Source organism: Psammomys obesus, unplaced genomic scaffold (genome assembly GCF_907164565.1).
Source record: "Psammomys obesus unplaced genomic scaffold, mPsaObe1.curated_primary_1811, whole genome shotgun sequence".
In the NCBI taxonomy this organism is placed as follows: Eukaryota; Metazoa; Chordata; class Mammalia; order Rodentia; family Muridae; genus Psammomys; species Psammomys obesus.
In genome coordinates, this window is record NW_026585643.1 from 2,568,196 (window position 1) to 2,584,867 (window position 16,672).

General features: G+C 46.1%; 1 protein-coding gene across 4 annotated transcripts in view; it reads left to right on the forward strand.

The window, feature by feature from the left end:
• Positions 1-610: 610 nt before the first annotated feature.
• The window catches only part of Parp4 (poly(ADP-ribose) polymerase family member 4), an 88,688-nt gene continuing 72,626 nt past the window's right edge, over positions 611-16,672 (forward strand). For 2 of the 4 annotated variants that reach the window (XM_055616649.1, XM_055616657.1), the window contains exons 1-7: positions 742-783; positions 940-1,113; positions 10,639-10,771; positions 13,154-13,349; positions 14,430-14,493; positions 15,079-15,154; positions 16,491-16,601. In XM_055616649.1, coding sequence (XP_055472624.1) covers positions 10,640-10,771; positions 13,154-13,349; positions 14,430-14,493; positions 15,079-15,154; positions 16,491-16,601 — 579 coding nt within the window. In that variant the 5' untranslated portion in view covers positions 742-783; positions 940-1,113; position 10,639. Of the gene's footprint in view, positions 784-939; positions 1,114-10,638; positions 10,772-13,153; positions 13,350-14,429; positions 14,494-15,078; positions 15,155-16,490; positions 16,602-16,672 lie in introns of all 4 variants that reach the window. The other 2 variants (XM_055616666.1, XM_055616675.1) reach the window with 2 other exon arrangements.

Consider the following 16,672-nt stretch of genomic DNA (forward strand, 5'->3'; position numbering starts at 1 on the left):
GAGACTTGAGCCCCACACCGGGTGAAGGGCCTTGTCTACAACGCCCCAGCAATAAATCGTGGCGCCGGAATTCACCTTTTACATTCAGCTCTCTCTTCTTGACCTTTAATTCTCATTCCATTATCGTATTCTCAGGAATCAGATTATTTCCAAATCAGTCCCTACCCAGTACATTTCTGACCCTAGCACCCGGGGCCCACAGGCGACAGACTATCAACCAGCTGAGCTGTATAGCCCTGGCCCCATCTTTGAGCGTCTCTACCTAGCGATGGAACCTATTGTACGTTTCAAAGTCAGGAAACTCACTTTCTTCCACTGTTGCTGCTGAAAATCGAAACCAGCATTTGTCAAACGCTCTACCAATGAGCTTCCTCTTCAGCTCTGAATTTTCCTGTTTTATCCAAAACCTTTGGGAAACTTGTTCCTTACCTGTCTTGGGATTCCGGCACTCTATCTAGCCCCCATCCATAATTATTTCTCCATCACGTCACCCAAATTCAAACTTTGGATTTACCCCTACTGGCAATCTACAGTCGGAGAGAGAAACTGAAAGTCCTGAAAGGCTAGGCTGATTCGGAGCTCCGCCTGCCCGGGCGGGGCCTTCCAGCCTGCGGGCAAAGTAACAGGGAGAGTCGCGGGGCTCCCCGCCAAGGGGCGCCGGAGGCAGCGCGCAGGCCCGGGGTGCGGGGGCGCCCGGAGCGGAAACACCGCGGCTGGAACGCTGGCTGCAGGGGACGCAGGAGGGGATCGGCCGGCGCCGGGAAGGTCCGGATCTCCAGGCAGGTGCGTGGGTGCCCGGGCGCCGTCTGACAGCCCCGAGGGCCCGGGTAGCCCTAGCCGGGGCGGCCGGGTTGGCCGCGACCGTCGCCGACGCCTTGCGCAGGGGTCAGGGCCCCGGGCCAGCTGCGCTGGGGAGGCCAACCTTGTCTACGCCCCCAGACCCACCCCTGTCCTGGGAAAAGAACCGCCGCGGAACGCAACGTTTCTTGACTTTCTGAAACCCGGATTTCCGAGGAAACTTCTGCGAAAGTACAGTAGTTTGGTGACTACTGCGGAGAACGTCATCTGGTCGCCTAGGAAGCGCCGTGGGAGAAGCCCATTGAGCTCCCTGAGGTCTGGAGTTGAAGTGTAGCCAAGCCTGCCTGTAAAGCTTAGCTCTGGGTCCTATTAAAAATAAAAATATAAAGTAAACATGAGTGAAAGGGGAGGGGTGAGCTCAATCACAGCCTAGCCGAGCCTGGGGATGTTGCAATCTGTTGGACTGAGAAGGAGAAAGGCTAGGGAATACGCCCTTTTCGGTTTGCGCTGGGGTTGGGTTTATGCCTCTGCCCTGCTGGCAGGTGCTCCCGGGCTGGGGCTAGTCTTGCTTGTCAGGTTGACACACCTGGGAAAAGCGAACCTCAGCTGAGAAACTGCTTTCGCTGGATAGCTGAGGGAGGAGAGCTTAGCCCGCGTGGTGCCGCCTCTGCCGGCGGCCCGGGCTGTGTGAGGGAACCGTGAGCAGAAGCAGAGAGCGAGCCCGTGAGCGGCGGTCCCCAACCACCCTAACGCCGCGACCCCTTAGCACAGCCCCTTAGGTTGTGCTAGCCCCCAAACACAGAACTGTTTTCGTTGCTACTTCGTAACTGTAATTTTGCTCCCGTTACGAATCATAATGTGAATATCTGTGTTTTCCGATGGTCTTCGGCGGCCCCTGTAAAAGAGTCACTCACACACACCCCCAGAGGGGGGTCGCGACCCACAGATTGAGAGCCACGGGCCTCCAGCTTCCCGTCTGGAGTTCGCGCCCTGGCACTCGTCATGATGTAAGCTAGGAGAGGAAACAACCCCTTTCCTACTCAAGTTGCTTTTGGTTATGATCTCTGCGACAAGAGAAACCTCACTAAAATGAAGCTCTCCAGTGGGCCTCTTCATTCCCGGCATATTTCTTGCAGGGGTCCGGTTTCCTAAGGCCCCGATACAAAACATTCAGGTCAGTAAAATAGTCCCTGCTGGGGTGCGGCGTGATGCATTAGGGGGCGGAGTGGGCAGACCTCCGCCTTCTATGGATCCTGAGGACTGCCAAATGACAATCCATAAATGGCAGCAAGTCAAGTGTGGTGATTTAAGGTAGAAAATCACTCTGGGTTGTGAGAGCGATGCAGAATTTCTCCTCTTTTTTCAGGAAGTACTTACACACAGGTTTAACTGTGTGCCATGGAGAGTTACCCAGGGCTAAAGCTGCACCCTGCTTTCCAGGGCTTAACCTTTCCATTCCATTCATCTTTAGTCTGGCCATGTTGACACTGTCAGAAAGCTTTGCTGTAATTCTGGGCTTTGTGTGAGTGTTCTCAAGTGATCTGGATTCTAGCTAGGCTTGTAAATAAAGCATAGCTCCTTAATCCTTTAGCCCGCCTGTAGAAATGATGGCAAGAGTGACCAATCCTGGGACCCGTGCAGGGCGGCCAGTAGGAAGGCAGTTCTGGATGGGCATCTCTGGGGCATCCTAACAGAAGGAAATGTGGATGGCAAAGACTACCCACAACCATTTACTAGGAAGGCACCGTTTTCCACTATGTAGGTTTTTAAACTTTTGTCAAAAATTAGGTCTCTGTAGTTATGTGGGCTTATTTCAGTTGCATCCATCTATCTGTTTTTACGTCAGTAGCAGGTTTTTATTACCACGGCTTGCAGTGTAACCTGAGATGAGTTTGTTCTCTCTGCTAAGGATTGCTCTGGTTATTGGAGGCTCTTTTGTGCTTCCTTGTGAATTTTTTTCCTACTGCTATAAAGACTGTCTTTGGGATTTTGGTGGGGATTGCTTTGAATCTGTAGATCATTTTCAACAATGCAGCTATTTTTATAATATTCTGTCAATACATTCACATGGGAAGCTTTCCTTCTGGTTTCTTCTTCCAATTGTGTTTTAATGTTTTCATCAAAAGAGGTATTTCACCTTTGTTAGATTTATTTCTAATTTGATGTTTTTGTTTGTTTTCTTTTCTTTGGTTTTTCAAGACAGGATTTCTCTGTGTAGCCCTGGCTGTCCTGGAACTCGCTCTGTAGACAGGCTGGCCTTGAAAGCAGAGATCTGCCTGCCTCTGCCTCCGGAATGCTGGGATTAAAGGTGTGAGCCACCACCACCACCACCAAGGGCTCTCATTTGATTTTTTAAGGCAGAAATAGGGATAAATTAAATTTTTCCCTTTCCCATGTGTATTTCTGTTTCTTCTTACTAGTCCAGTAAGACTTCCAGCATCTATTGAGAAGAGTGGAGAGTGGCTACTTGTCTCAGGACACTCCCTGTGTTGTGTAGGTTGGCTATAGGCTTGTCATATTTAGCTCTTGTTACACTGAAGTGCATTTCTCCCGTGTTTACTTTCTCAAGGAAGGGCCTTGTCCTGAAGGTTGTTGGGCTCTCTCAAAGGTCTTCAATGTGGCTATCGACGTGATCATATGGTTTTTCATTACGTCTATTTGTCCATTGTATTATATTCATAGATGTGGATATGGTGAACCATTCTTACATCCCTGGGATGAAACTAACTTTATTGCCATGTTCTTGAAATTGATTTACAGTATTTTTAATTTTGTGGTTGTCAGAGAGTTTGGTCTCTATTTTTCTTTTTGTCACTGTTGTGTCCTGTCTGGTTTGATGTCAGAGTGACACTGGCTTCACAGGATGAGTAAGGTAGCGTCGCTTCCCTTTTTACTTTGTGGAACAGTTTGAGAAGCGCTAGTATTGACTTCCTCGTAACGGTGTGGGAGAATATGGCTGTGAACCATCCCATACCATGTGGGACTTGTGGGCACATTTTATTACTATTTCAACCTAGTTACCTGATGCATCTGCTTAGGTTGTTTATGTCTTCTTGATTTAATTCTGGTAGGTCACATATATCTAGGGATGTATTTATTTCTTCCAGATTTTCTAGGTTGTAGTTGTTATTGTTCAGTAATGCGAGTTAAAGAATTTCCTAAGATACTCTGCATCTTATTTCAAGATATTGTAACACCCCTTTCTATCTCTAATTTTTTAATTTGATTCTTTCTATCTATCTATCTATCTATCTATCTATCTATCTATTTATCTATCTATGTCACTCCACTCTCTCATTATGGTCTTATGTAGCACAGGCTTCCTATATAGCTGAGGATAACCTTGAACCTCTGACCCTTCTGCCTCCACCTATGGTGTTGGCATTATAGACAGGCACCACCACACCCAGTTTTAGCTGACACTGAGGAGCAAACCCACAACCTTGCTCAAGCACTCTACAAACTGAGTGGCACCCTTAGGCTGCTCTCTTTACTGTGGTCAACTTGGCTAGGAGTTTGTCAGTCTTGCTTACCTTTTCAAGAACTAACTTCATGGGGGGGGGGGTTGGTATTGTTTGTTTGTTTGGGTTTTGTTTTGTTTTGTTGAGACAGGGTTTCTCTTTGTAACTTCCCTGGCTGTACTGGACCTTACTTTGTGGACCAGGCTGGCCTTAAACTCACAGAGATGCAAGTGCCTTTGCCTCCCAAGTGCTGGAATTAAAGGTGCGTGCCACTAGCGTGCCTGGCAAGAACCATCTTCTGGATTGGCTAATTCCATGTTTACCCCCGTTTCATTCAGTTTTGCTCTGCTATCTACTACTTTTGGTTCTGTCTTGTTCTCGCTTTTCTAAAAAGTTGGGGGTGAATCTTTAGTTTTTATTTGAGATTACACTGATTTATTTTATTGTATTTTTGAGATGATGTCTCACTGCATAGCCTTGCTGGCCTGGATCCTACTGTGTAGAATAGGCCAGCCTAAAATTAACAGAATCACAAGCCTCTGCCTCCTGAGTGCACACCACTACCTGTCCTACTCTGGTTTTCCGATGTAAGCACTCATTGCTGTACAGTTTCCTCCTCGACATACCTTTGCTGTGGCCGAGGCTGGCCCTGCTGGGTCTTGCTTTTTAGTCTATATCTCTTTATTGATGAGTTGAGCCATTTGTATTTAAGGTTATTATTAAGAGATCTATACTTCTTCCTACGGCTAGTTGGTTGTTTTTCTGGTTGGGGGGGGGGTCACTATTTGTTCTTCTTCCCTATTCCTCTTTAGAGTTTTTCCGTTTACTATATTGGTCCCGGGATTGTTCACCAGTCCTTCCAGAAATGTATCATTTCTTCTTCTCTTGTGGTTGAGGATCCTTTCCCTCCTCTGCAGAGAGTATTGCAGTATTCTGTACGTATCTTCTGCAGTGCTGGCTTGCTGGCTACGAACTGCCTTTTCTCAAAATGCCCTTCTTTCAGAATCAAATTTAAATGATAGTTTCTGGATACAATAATTTTGGTCATTTGTTAATTACTTTCAGCAATTAAGGTATCCAGTCCGTATCCTTCCCTGGCTTTTAGAGCAGATGATGAAAGAGAGGATGCTATTCTGTGTCTCTGTAGGCAAGTTGGCCCTTTCCTATGACATTACATTTACATTGTTTCATCTTGACTAGTCCATGGAGCGTTCCTCTGACCATGGCTATCTGTGAGTCATTGACTGGATTATAAAACAGTAAAAAAAAAAAAAACACTAAGAAAATGTGACAATGGAGAACGTGGAGAAAAAAAGAAGCTGAGTGTGGTGGCTCAGTCCTGTAATCACAGCACTTGGGAAGCCATGCAGCATCATGAGTTCAAAGCCGGCATGGGCTAGAGAATGAGAAACAAAAAACAAACCCAAAACATAAAATGGATTTGCCCAATAATGACAAAATAAGTATAAACAAAACTGGATGAGTATATGAAAATATAAAAACCTTTCCATTTTGGGTATTTTTAACATAATAAAAATGAAAATACCTTAAAAGTTATGAAAAGAGAAAAGGAAAAGAGGAAAAGAAAAGAGGAAAGAAAAAGATGAAGTGTGGAACCAGCCCCTTTCTGGGTCTTCGAAAACTTGGAGATGGAGGCTGGGTCATGGCTTAGCAATAGCGGGCTTCTGTCCTTGCAGAGGCTGAGTTTGGCCCCCAGCAGCCCTTCAGATGGTTCACAACTCCGCGTCCCTCCACCTGGAGGGGATCTGACACCCACTTCTGGCCCTCGGCCGCCGCGCATACACGGGGCACACGTGTACACCCAGGCGCACACATGAAATAAATCTTTAAAAGAAAGGAAGGAAGGAAACGGAAGGCTGCCTGCTGTGCGTCGGGGAAGTCCGCTGAAGTTGGGGACCCTCCCTGGGGTGTAGGTCGCTGCAGCCCCTGTGCTGCACCCCTCACCCCGGTCTTCACATCAGTATCTTGTCTTCTGGTCACTCTCAGTTTTCAGTGTATGGGCAGGGCAGCTTCTCCCACCCTCTTCAGGCTCCCCAGATTGTACCCCTGGGGTGGCTACCTTGAACATCTCTCCCAGGTAGGACGTGAGGAGCCACCCCAGTACTGAGATCTCAGGCGGGCACCGGTTTCAATACTCCCAAGACCTCCCAAGTCTTAATGGTCCTGTTGTTCTCAACGCTGGCTGTAAAGGGCACAGAGGTGGCTGCTGAGGCTGAGCCACACCCTGACCTCTCAGGGCTATCAAACCCCGGTGCCTCTTGTCTCCACTGTGACAGGTTAGATTCAGGCTCTCTGACAAGCAGTTATTCCCTGTTGCCTCAGCCAGGTGATTGATGGGGCCGAGCTGAATTAGCTCTTATGTTTTGGGCAGCTTGGAATGTTAGGTCTTCATCTAGGCCTGAGAAATGGCTTTCCCCAAAGGGCTCCATAAAGCCATGATCAAGGTTATTGTGGCATTTACAGAAAAAAGAAACTTCATTTGGCATAATTTAACACGCTCTTAAATCAGTTCCTTCCTTGGCAAGCTGATCTTCAAAGGTCAAGATCTGAGCTTTTTCCTGTGGTCTCAGCACTGACCCAGAGGGGATGGTTGAGTTCATTGCGTATGCTCTTATTTCAGTAAATGGAGTGAGTCTTATTAGTTCTTAGAGGTAGCCCCTGAGGTCTGCTCTCCAGGCCCTCCTACCTAGGGGCTAGGAGAACCTACCTCTTTCCCTTGCCCCATCTAAGCAATCAGAGCTAGTTTGGAAGTGGACAGCAGCAGTAGAGGCCACATGCTCTTACTGCCCCTGTATCACCCTGTACAGGACCCTCTGAGCAGGTGGCAGGCTGGCACATTCCTTTGAATCACACAGCCACATCTCCAAAGTCACTGACTCAAGGGGCAGATAAAGCTGCCATGATCGGATCCTTGACAGACGGCCTCAGTAGCTTTTTGGCAAATGGAGGTAGTGTGTGCTAACTACGTGGTGGTTGTCACGAGCCAAACCTTTGAGCCTCCTATCATTTATTCTTTACTTTAGAAGTACAGATTTGCACAGGGGAATGCACCTCTGTGACAAAGGCTTTGAGTACAAGCCCTGGGCTGGAGCTCTAGCATTTCAAGAACAAGAGAGAGAGAGAGAGAGAGAGAGAGAGAGAGAGCGAGAGAGAGAAGGAAGGCAAAAATGAGAACAAAGGAGGTTGGGAGGGAGAGAGGGTAAGGGAAGGAGAAAGACAGAGAAGGAGAGGGAGGTAGGGACAAAGGGTGGAAGGAAGTTGGTGGGAGGGAGCTAGAAAAAAAGCTTCTATGTTCTTGAGCCACAGGTCTGACCCATAGCTGAACTCGGTCATATTTTTAATAGGGTCCCTCATCGTCTACATTATAGCAGCACATTCGTACTTCCTTGTGGAAGAAGGAAGCTGTACATACATACTGCTCATTGGTTTGTTCTGAGTCAGCCTTCAATTCAGGTGTCATCGTAAGGGCAGCTCAGGAGGAATGTGAGACCCAGTGGCCTCTCCCACACAGGGAGAGGAGACAGGATGGAGCAGACCTCCACCATCAGCCACAGGGAGTCAACCACGTGGCCAGAGGGCCAAGACTAGACCTTGAAATGATAGGCTGCCTTTGTTATCGTCTGCCTAGAGATGAGCTAGAAGACAGATCTTTAAGGTCACCCACTATCGAGTTAGCAATTTTCTGAATAAAGCAGAGATTAATGATTCAGTTCTGGTTTTTGCCTATATGACAGGCAGCAAGGAGCAGTTACATTTCCATTACCATGTATGCTGTGAACCCATAGATAAGATTCTTAGAGTAATCATTTAACCATAAAAACTAAAAACATTCCCCAAATAGCACATACTACTATTGCTACAAGCTGGGATAGTCATGTTAGCGTTGGTTTTTAGATGGGACAATAGTTCAAGGGGACACTGACAAATTACAGTGGACCAAGGAATTTTTTCTTTTTTTTTTAATTTTTTTTAAATTTTTATTATTAGTTACATTTTATTAACTCTGTATCCCAGCTGTATCCTGCTCCCTCATTCCCTCCCAACCCCACCCTCCCTCCCTCATCTCCTCCCTGCCCCTTTCCAAGTCTACTGATACCAAGGGATTTGTTAGAAGTGTTATTATTAACATCATGAGCAGAGAGACGGAGGGCAGGGCAGCATGGTCGCAGGGGCTCCTTGATTCGTGGCAGGAGGCAGGGGACAAGACGCGGCAGCACTTTGATGTATACTCAGTAGACGCCCCTAAATTCACCGTCAACGGTGTTCACTGGAAAGTGACTCCTTCAAGACTGGCTTGAAGCAGGCAGTGGTGGCGCACACCTTTGATCCCAGCACTCGGGAGGCAGAGGCAGGTGGATCGCTCTGAGTTCGAGGCCAGCCTGGTCTACAAAGTGAGTCCAGGACAGCCAAGGTTATGTGGGGGTGGGGGTGGGGAATGACTTGAGCTAGCCCTAATCCTGGGACACAGGCTGAAGCAAAACGATTGTTGCAAGCTCAAGACTGGGTTACAAAATTTGTACCAGGCCAGACACGGCTACATTTAAAAAAAAAAAAAAAAAAAAATCTGTCTCAAAAATTGGTATGTGTGTGTGTGTGACTTGGGAAAATGTCATAATGAAATGCATAATTAAGATATATTCATGAAAAGCATTTTTAGGGACTGGAGAAATGGCATACTACCCTTACAGAGGACATGATTTACGTTCACAGCCCCGATGACAGGTGGCCACAAACTCCGGTTGTAGTTGGATGTGACATCTTAACCCCTAAGGGCACCCACACTCATTTGCACACCCCACCCCATGAATATGCATACACATGATTTAAAATACTAAAAATAAATATCTTAAAACACATTTTCTAAGTGGGAAGCAACTCAAAAGCAAACAAACCAGGCCTGCAAAGGGGGCTAAGAGTGTAGCTGGATGGAAGAATATTTGGGCCCTCGGGTTCCAACCTCCGCACTATGCACAAAAAGTAGGACAATAAGTACACTTAAAATGCTGCAGCTGCAGGGGCAGCCCTGTATGTGCTTAGCAGGCCTCAAATTAAAAAAAAAACCTCAGAACACAGAAATCATAAACGAGTAGAGGTTTCCGAGTGTTCTCTCTGCCCTCTCCCTCTGGCTGTCGAAGCCCCTCCCAGGCTAGTCGCCCTTGTCTGCTCTTGTGATGTTTGTGTTACTTTCGTATCTTTTCCATGTATATGTGCATGTGGAGTTCCAGCGTGGTAGCAGGCGCCCCTGCCCTCTGCCCCTGTTCACGTTTTCATGCTGGGGACTCTCTCACCTCCTGTGTTTGATGGTCCTTCTGAGGGAGATTCCTGGTGATGGGACTCGGACCTACAGTGGAGGAAATCGATGGTCTGTCCATCATTGCACCCATAATACAAATGTTGCCTTGCCTCATCTCAGAGCTACACTGAATTGAGTGTTCATGACATGTGTGCCACCCAGAATAAATGAATTGTGGGACAATACCCAGGCCAGTGAGAGCTCTGTAGAGATCAAATTACACTTCATACTAAACAGCTGCATGTAATTCACTTTCTGAAGGAAAGGGTTGTATTCTGCCCCCATTCAGGTCTGACTCACTTGAAGGCTGAAGCTAGATTCCAGGCCAGCCCCTTTGTCAGACTGGGTCATGTGACTTTGGGCACCGTTCCTGCTCTGTGAAATGGGGGTAAAGTATCAAAAACCATAGTCAGGATGGGGGCGTCACTCAGTTGGCAGAAAGTCTGCCTAGCGTTCCTGGGCTCAGTGCCCAGCACATATAAACTGGGCGCAGTGGCTCACACCTGTAATCCCAGCCTGGAAGAGGTGGCGGCAGTGGAGTCGGGAGTTCAGGGTGGCTACAGAAAACCCCATCCTGAAAAAAATGGAGTTGACCTATCAAGAGAGGTTTGCGCATGGATGTTTATTCACAATAGTTAAATTATGGAACCAACCTAGGTGTCCAGAAACAAGAACAGATAAGAGGTATTTGATGTATGTACACAATGTAATTTTTTCAGCCATAAAGAGGAACAAAATCATGTCATTTGCAGAAAAACGGATGTAACTGGATTAAACCAGTTACAGGAAGACAGATATGTTTTCTCCTGTGTGTGCTTCCTAAATTTCACATGGCTACATAAAAATCACCCATGTATGTTTATATATATAATATATATGTGTATGTATATAGAAGTAAAACTGTCTGGGAGGTCAAAAAGGATTAATAGAAGGAGTGGGAAGGGGAATAGGGATATGAGAGGGAATGAGTTCAATGCATAATATTACACATGTATGAAACTTTAAAGTCATGCAATTACAGCAGCAAGCAAAAACCTATGACTCAAAACTATTTTTTTCTTTCAGGATGACTTTGGGAATCTTTGAAAATTGTATATTCTACTTGAAAGTCAAACACTTACCTCGTCAACAGAAGAAAAAGCTGCAAACCGATATTAAGGAAAACGGTGGAAAGTTTTCCTTTTTATTAAATCCTCAGGTATTTCCAAATCTCGCCAGTTGCTTTCTGATTACTGTGACGTGGGCAGAGAGCACCTCTCATGGTTAGAGAGTAAGCAGAGAGACAGGCAGCAGGAGACAGAAGTTTGGAGACACCGGGATGTGGCCCCCTGAGAAATGGGCCAGAGAAGCAGGGGCTGCCAGAGGACACAACCTAGCCCAGACTTCTGCTGTGGACATTTTGTAGCATTGTCTCTATCTTGTGAATCTGGGTTTAGTCAAAGATGGAAAGAGCATTTCGGACCAGTCATGCCTGTTCTCAAAAGAGAAAAGTTACATTGTACCTGCTTGCAAAAGGCACACTGTATGGCTGGCCTGTAGGTCAGTGCTGGGCTCACAGCCAGGGACAGTGAGGGTGGAGCAGGCGTTGGGGCAGAAGTGCATTGTGAACTATTCTTTCTGTGGTAGCTTATCTCATAAGAGCTAAAAGGAGCTACTGCTTCTTGAGAGAGGAACTGTAGGCCCAAGAGTTAAGATACAGTTTCATGAGTGGATGTAATCTTGAAAATTGTTAAGGCAATTTCTCTTTTTTATTCTATCTTATTTGGTGGGATTGGAGTCGGGTTTCTCTGTATCGTCCTGGCTGTCCTGGAACTCACTCTGTAATCAGGCTGGCCTTGAATTCAGAGACCTGCCTGCCTCTGTCTCCCGAGTGCTCAGATTAAAAAAGGCAAAATGAGAGTTTAAAGGCATTATGTCCTGCACTTGTTGGCCCTCTCTGTTGATGGGTCTGACCCTGGCTGCCTTTCAGGGGCCCACCCCCTGCACTGGCCAGTGAGCTCATCTACCCTGGGAGGCAAGTTCAGCTCCCGAAGGGTACCACAAAGGAAATGTCCCGCTCACCTCCAGTTCAGGCAGAGCAGTGCTCCCATCACGTGAGAGACTTTCCATCCTCCCCGTTCCCATGGCTGGGTAAATAACCCACTTAAGAGTAATGTACACTGCCTTCTGGACGGTTACCTGTGCTCTCTGCTGTTCAGGAAGCTCTTCCATCCTGCGTATGAGATGGTTTGGACTCCTTTTTTCCCCCCATGTATGTAAATGTTTGAACTGTGCACAGCAGTAGTGATAAAGGAGCTGCAAAGCCAAGAATGGTGGGACGTGTCTGTAATCCCACCACTTGGAAAGCTGAGGCAGTTAGGATCAAGTTCCAGACCGGGCTGGGCTACATGGTGAGACTGTCTAAAAGGAAAAATGCAACAACATAAAACAGTAAATAAGCATCTGGATGGATGGGTGGGTGGGTGGGTGGATGGATGGATGGATGGATGGATGGATGGATGGATGGGTGGGTGGGTGGGTGGATGGGCGGATGGATGGGCGGATGGATGGGCGGATGGGTGGGTGGGTGGATGGATGGATGGATGGGTGGATAGATAGACAGATAGACAAGGAACGGACTTGAAAATAAACCTTATTTAAGTGGAAAACAAGGTCAAATAGTATAAAAACAAGCTCTCCTTTGTGCAGTCATACCTCTTGTCTGCAAAGAAGAGCTCCAGAAAGATCTATGAGGAAGCAGGTCACAGAAGAACCTCTGGGAGAAGGCACTGGGAGCAGTGGGGGAGGGCTGGCAGAAACCCCTATCACTTTATAAATGTTTATAACCTGCATTGACTCTTTATTTACACTTTATAAAAAATGGAGGCTGGGGTGACAGTTCAGGGTGAAGCGTTGGCCACGCCACCCTGAGGGCCTGAGTGGTATAAGCCCCCGACCCCATGTGAATGAAGGAGCCTGGTCTGTAATCCCTGGGAGGTAGGAACAGAAGAATCCTTGAAATGTCCTGTAATATCTGTGGCAAATGACAGAAGAGACCTTACCTCAGACAGGTAGACAGTGAAGACTGACCTCCAGTGTTGTCCTCTGACTTCCACACGCACAGTGTGGCTCATGTGCCACACTCACCGGGAGAGCAAACACATCACACACAGACACACGTGTGCACTCCCAGTTTAAAAAGAAACTAAATAGAACTGCAAAGTAGCAAAAGAATTACCTTTTGTACCTTCCTTTCTTGACTAAAGAAATAACAGAACAAGTCCATAAAGATGGGTGCATGAGTACGTTCACAGCAGTGGGAACATGGAAGCTCATCCATAACCACGGTCTAATCTGTGTGGCGGAGGGTAGGGGCTGTAGCTCTGTGACAGAGTGCTTCCCTAGCAAAGCCGAGGCTCTAGGTCTGATCCAGACCTGGGAGGCGGAGAGGGAGCAGCCTGTGTGTGTGTTTATGTTTTTCTAGAAGTGTAAGTTATAAAGTTTTTCACACATCTGGAAAAATCACCCTAAACTGCCTTTAGGGGTAAAAGATACAGATGCAAATGCTGTTCTTAAAGTTTGCCTTTACCTTTGTCCCCAGTGCACACATGTCATCGTAGACACTGCTGGCGCCCTGAGCCGGTGCCAACTGAACTCCATCCAAAAGAACGATGTCCAGATTGCAAACCCAGAGTTCATATGGGACTCCGTCAGACAGCGGAGACTCTTGGATGTGAAGAGTTATGACTCAAGGTCGCTGGCTCTCACGCTACCCCCAGAGGAAAAGAGCTGCTCTGGTAAGCGTGTCCTGCCAAGTAGTTCGTGCGTGAGAGCTGCCATGGTAGACGTCCGCACGTGTCAGAGGTGTTACCGGGGAAAAATTGTCCAGAAATACTACAAAATAATCATGCTTCATTTTAACTCAGAAATGGCAAACAAAATCCTTCAATGTGAAGTCCAGTGAGGCCAGACTCAAAATGGCTAATAGAGCCTGCTGGTCTCAGAATATTTGATGTTATTGTATTTCAGTTTATTTGTTTTGTGTATGTGTGTAAATGCGTGCCTCAGGTGGCACTGTGGCCGTCAAAGGACAGCCTTGGGTATCATCCTTTGAAATGCTGTCCATCTCCTTTCAGATAGGACCAATCACTGGTGTGGAGCTCACTAGTCAGTCTGTCTTTTGAAAAAGCCCCAGACTGCCCTGCCATACCCCATGCTAGGGATCAAGCTCAGGTCCTCATGCCTGCAAAGTAAGCCCTTTACTAGCTGAGCCATCTCCAGCCCTCATGTATAATTTTAACTGGGACTAGAATAATCGTTGGTGTTAAAACAAACAAACAAACAAACAAACAAAAAATGCCATTACTGTGCTAATAAGATGGTACATGAGGATCACTGGAACCTAGGAATCCATGGCCAGCGTGGGCAACGGGATGAAACCCTCAACCAAAAAACAAAAACCACCAACAAAACAAAAAGCAGAATTGAGGCTGAGCACTTGGCTCACCAGTGGAGTGTTTACCCAGCATGCGTAAAATCCCGAGGCTGAGTCCCCAGAACACTGGAGGGGAATTCTATAGCAGATATCTATATTTTATAATCATAACCAGCCTCACGGTGATGGCAAAGGCCTTTAATCCCAGCACTCGGAGGCAGAAGCAGGCAGATCTCTAAGTTTGAGGCCAGCTTGGTCTACAGCGTGAGTTCCAGGACAGCTAGGGTGACACAGAGAAATCCTGTCTTGTAAAACAGAAAAAGAGAGAGAGAGAGAGAGAGAAAGAGAAAGAGAGAAGAAGAAGAATTATAACAATTTAGCAGTTGTTTCACAATTAGTTATAAGTCTTTGAATAGTCAACAGGCTTTCCTTTTAATTCTAGAAGTGGAAACAGAAGATCTATCTTTGGACAACAACCTAGAGAATGAAAACACCGAAGTCACCGAGTAAGCAAAATATTTTGTAAGCTTCAATCACAGTATTATTAAAACTACAAATGATGCAAAGAATGGGACACATGCCTATAGCCCCAGGACACGGGAGGCTGAGGCAGAACTGAGCTACCATGAAAAGCCGAGCCGAACAAGCAAAGGGCAGGTGACACTTTGGCCTTGACGTGGCCCAGCAAGTACTGGGAGCCAGAGCCCAACCAAGCACAGTGTCCAGAGAAGGTGACAGTGTTTTCTGTCACTGTTTCTGTAGCCTGTCCTTACCTCCCTGGGCACCCAAGGTTTGGGTCATTAGTGCTTGGGAATCACAAAAAGGAGGATGGAGATTTCCCTGGTCATCCGTCTCTGAATGCACAAGTTAAATTATCACACTCGACCCCCACGTAGGTAAAAATCAGAAAACAGTAACTAAGACGTTAGTTATGCAGAACTGGATCCAGCTCATTCCACAATGGCTTTAGTGTACCTGGAGGCACTGAGGACCTGCTGTGTACCTCAGAAGGAATCAAGGGATCCATTGGAGGACTCTGTGTGGTCTAAAGTTCCATTTCAATCTCACACATTTAATTATACAAATTTCAGGGCTTATGCAGAGGATGCTGAAATGCCTCATTTTCTTCAAGACTTTGAAGTTGTGAAATATGACATCTTGGAAAAAGTAAGAGCCTTATTTCTACTTAGAGAAAAAAAACTGAATGATTTCCAAAAACATTTCCTTTTTGATGATTTTCTTATGCTTTAAAAAATTGTTCATATTCGGTGGATTATCATATGTCCTGTAATACAAGTTGGTTTTTTGGGTTTTTTTTTAAATCTTTTTTACATTAATTACATTTTATTTGCTCTGTTTCCCAGCTGTAGCCCCCTCCCTCATTCCCTCCCAATCCCTCCCAAGATTTATTTTTAATTTATACAATATTTGGCCTGCACACCAGATCTTACTATGGATGGTTATGAGCCACCATGTGGTTGCTGGGAATTGAACTCAAGACCTTTGGAAGAACAGCGAGTGTTCTTAACCTCTGAGCCATCTCTCCAGCCCAACAAGTTGGTTTTTACTATTTGGAAAATGTTTGTTTAAATTTTGCTTGATTAAAGGTTCAGGCCTATAATCCCAACCCTTAAGAGGCTGAGCCAGAGAGTTGTGAGTTCAAGAACAGCCCTAGCTACACAATGAAACCCCTTCTCAAATAAGACCCCAAAACCAACCAAATTTTAAAAGAAGAAAAACATTTTTTTACTGTTCTTAATGAAAATAATTTATGCTCATAATATAGTTTGTTTTGAGCAGTATCTCATGTACCTCAGGCTGGCCTCGAACTTCCTACATAGGGGAAAATGACTGAATTCCTGATCCTCCTGCCTCTGCCTCCCAAATGGTAGGATTACAAGCGTGTACCACCCAGTTTACGCAGTGCTTGAGATCAAGCCCAGGGCTTCAGGCATGTAAGCAAGCACTCTACCAACTGAGCTACAGTCCAGCCACTCATAGCACTTACTTAAAAACAGAAAACATCAAGATGGCGTTAGCAAACCTCCACCTCCACTGTGTCATCATTAGCTGTTTCTCATTCTCAGAAAAGATAGATTGACACCAAATATTCATGCCATGTTGAATCGTTCCTTTTGCATAGAAGAAAACAGAAAACCTTATTGACAGTCACACAAATTAAAATCACCACTTGCCTTCTGAGTGATGGCCCACTTGTTTTTAGATGTGTGAATAAAATGTAAATGCAGAAGAATATTTCCCTCTATATTAAGAAAAGCGTGAAAAGTGACATAAACACACAAAATAACATGCCAAAATATTCATAGTGATTATATCGTTGTGACAGGGTTTCAAGTGATTTTTTTTTTTTAACTCCCTTGGTACGTCTGTGTTTTCTAACATATTTCTTCAAATGAGCTTTGCTTCTGCTTAGGAGGCCTTTTCAGATGTGGAGTGTGAGTACTTTTCATGGCTCTGCTTCTAAATGCACCCTGTCTTGCAGGTGGGAGTGGACCGAGGCCCTGAGACAGCGGTGGTAGAACTGCAGTGTTCCCGGGACCCAGGGGGCTGCCCCTTTGTGATATCAGCACACTTCCTCCTGAGTGATCAAAAGGTAGCAAAGATTCTCCTCCTCCAACTTTCCCTCCTCCTCCTCCATCTTTCCCTCCTCCTCCTCCATCTTTC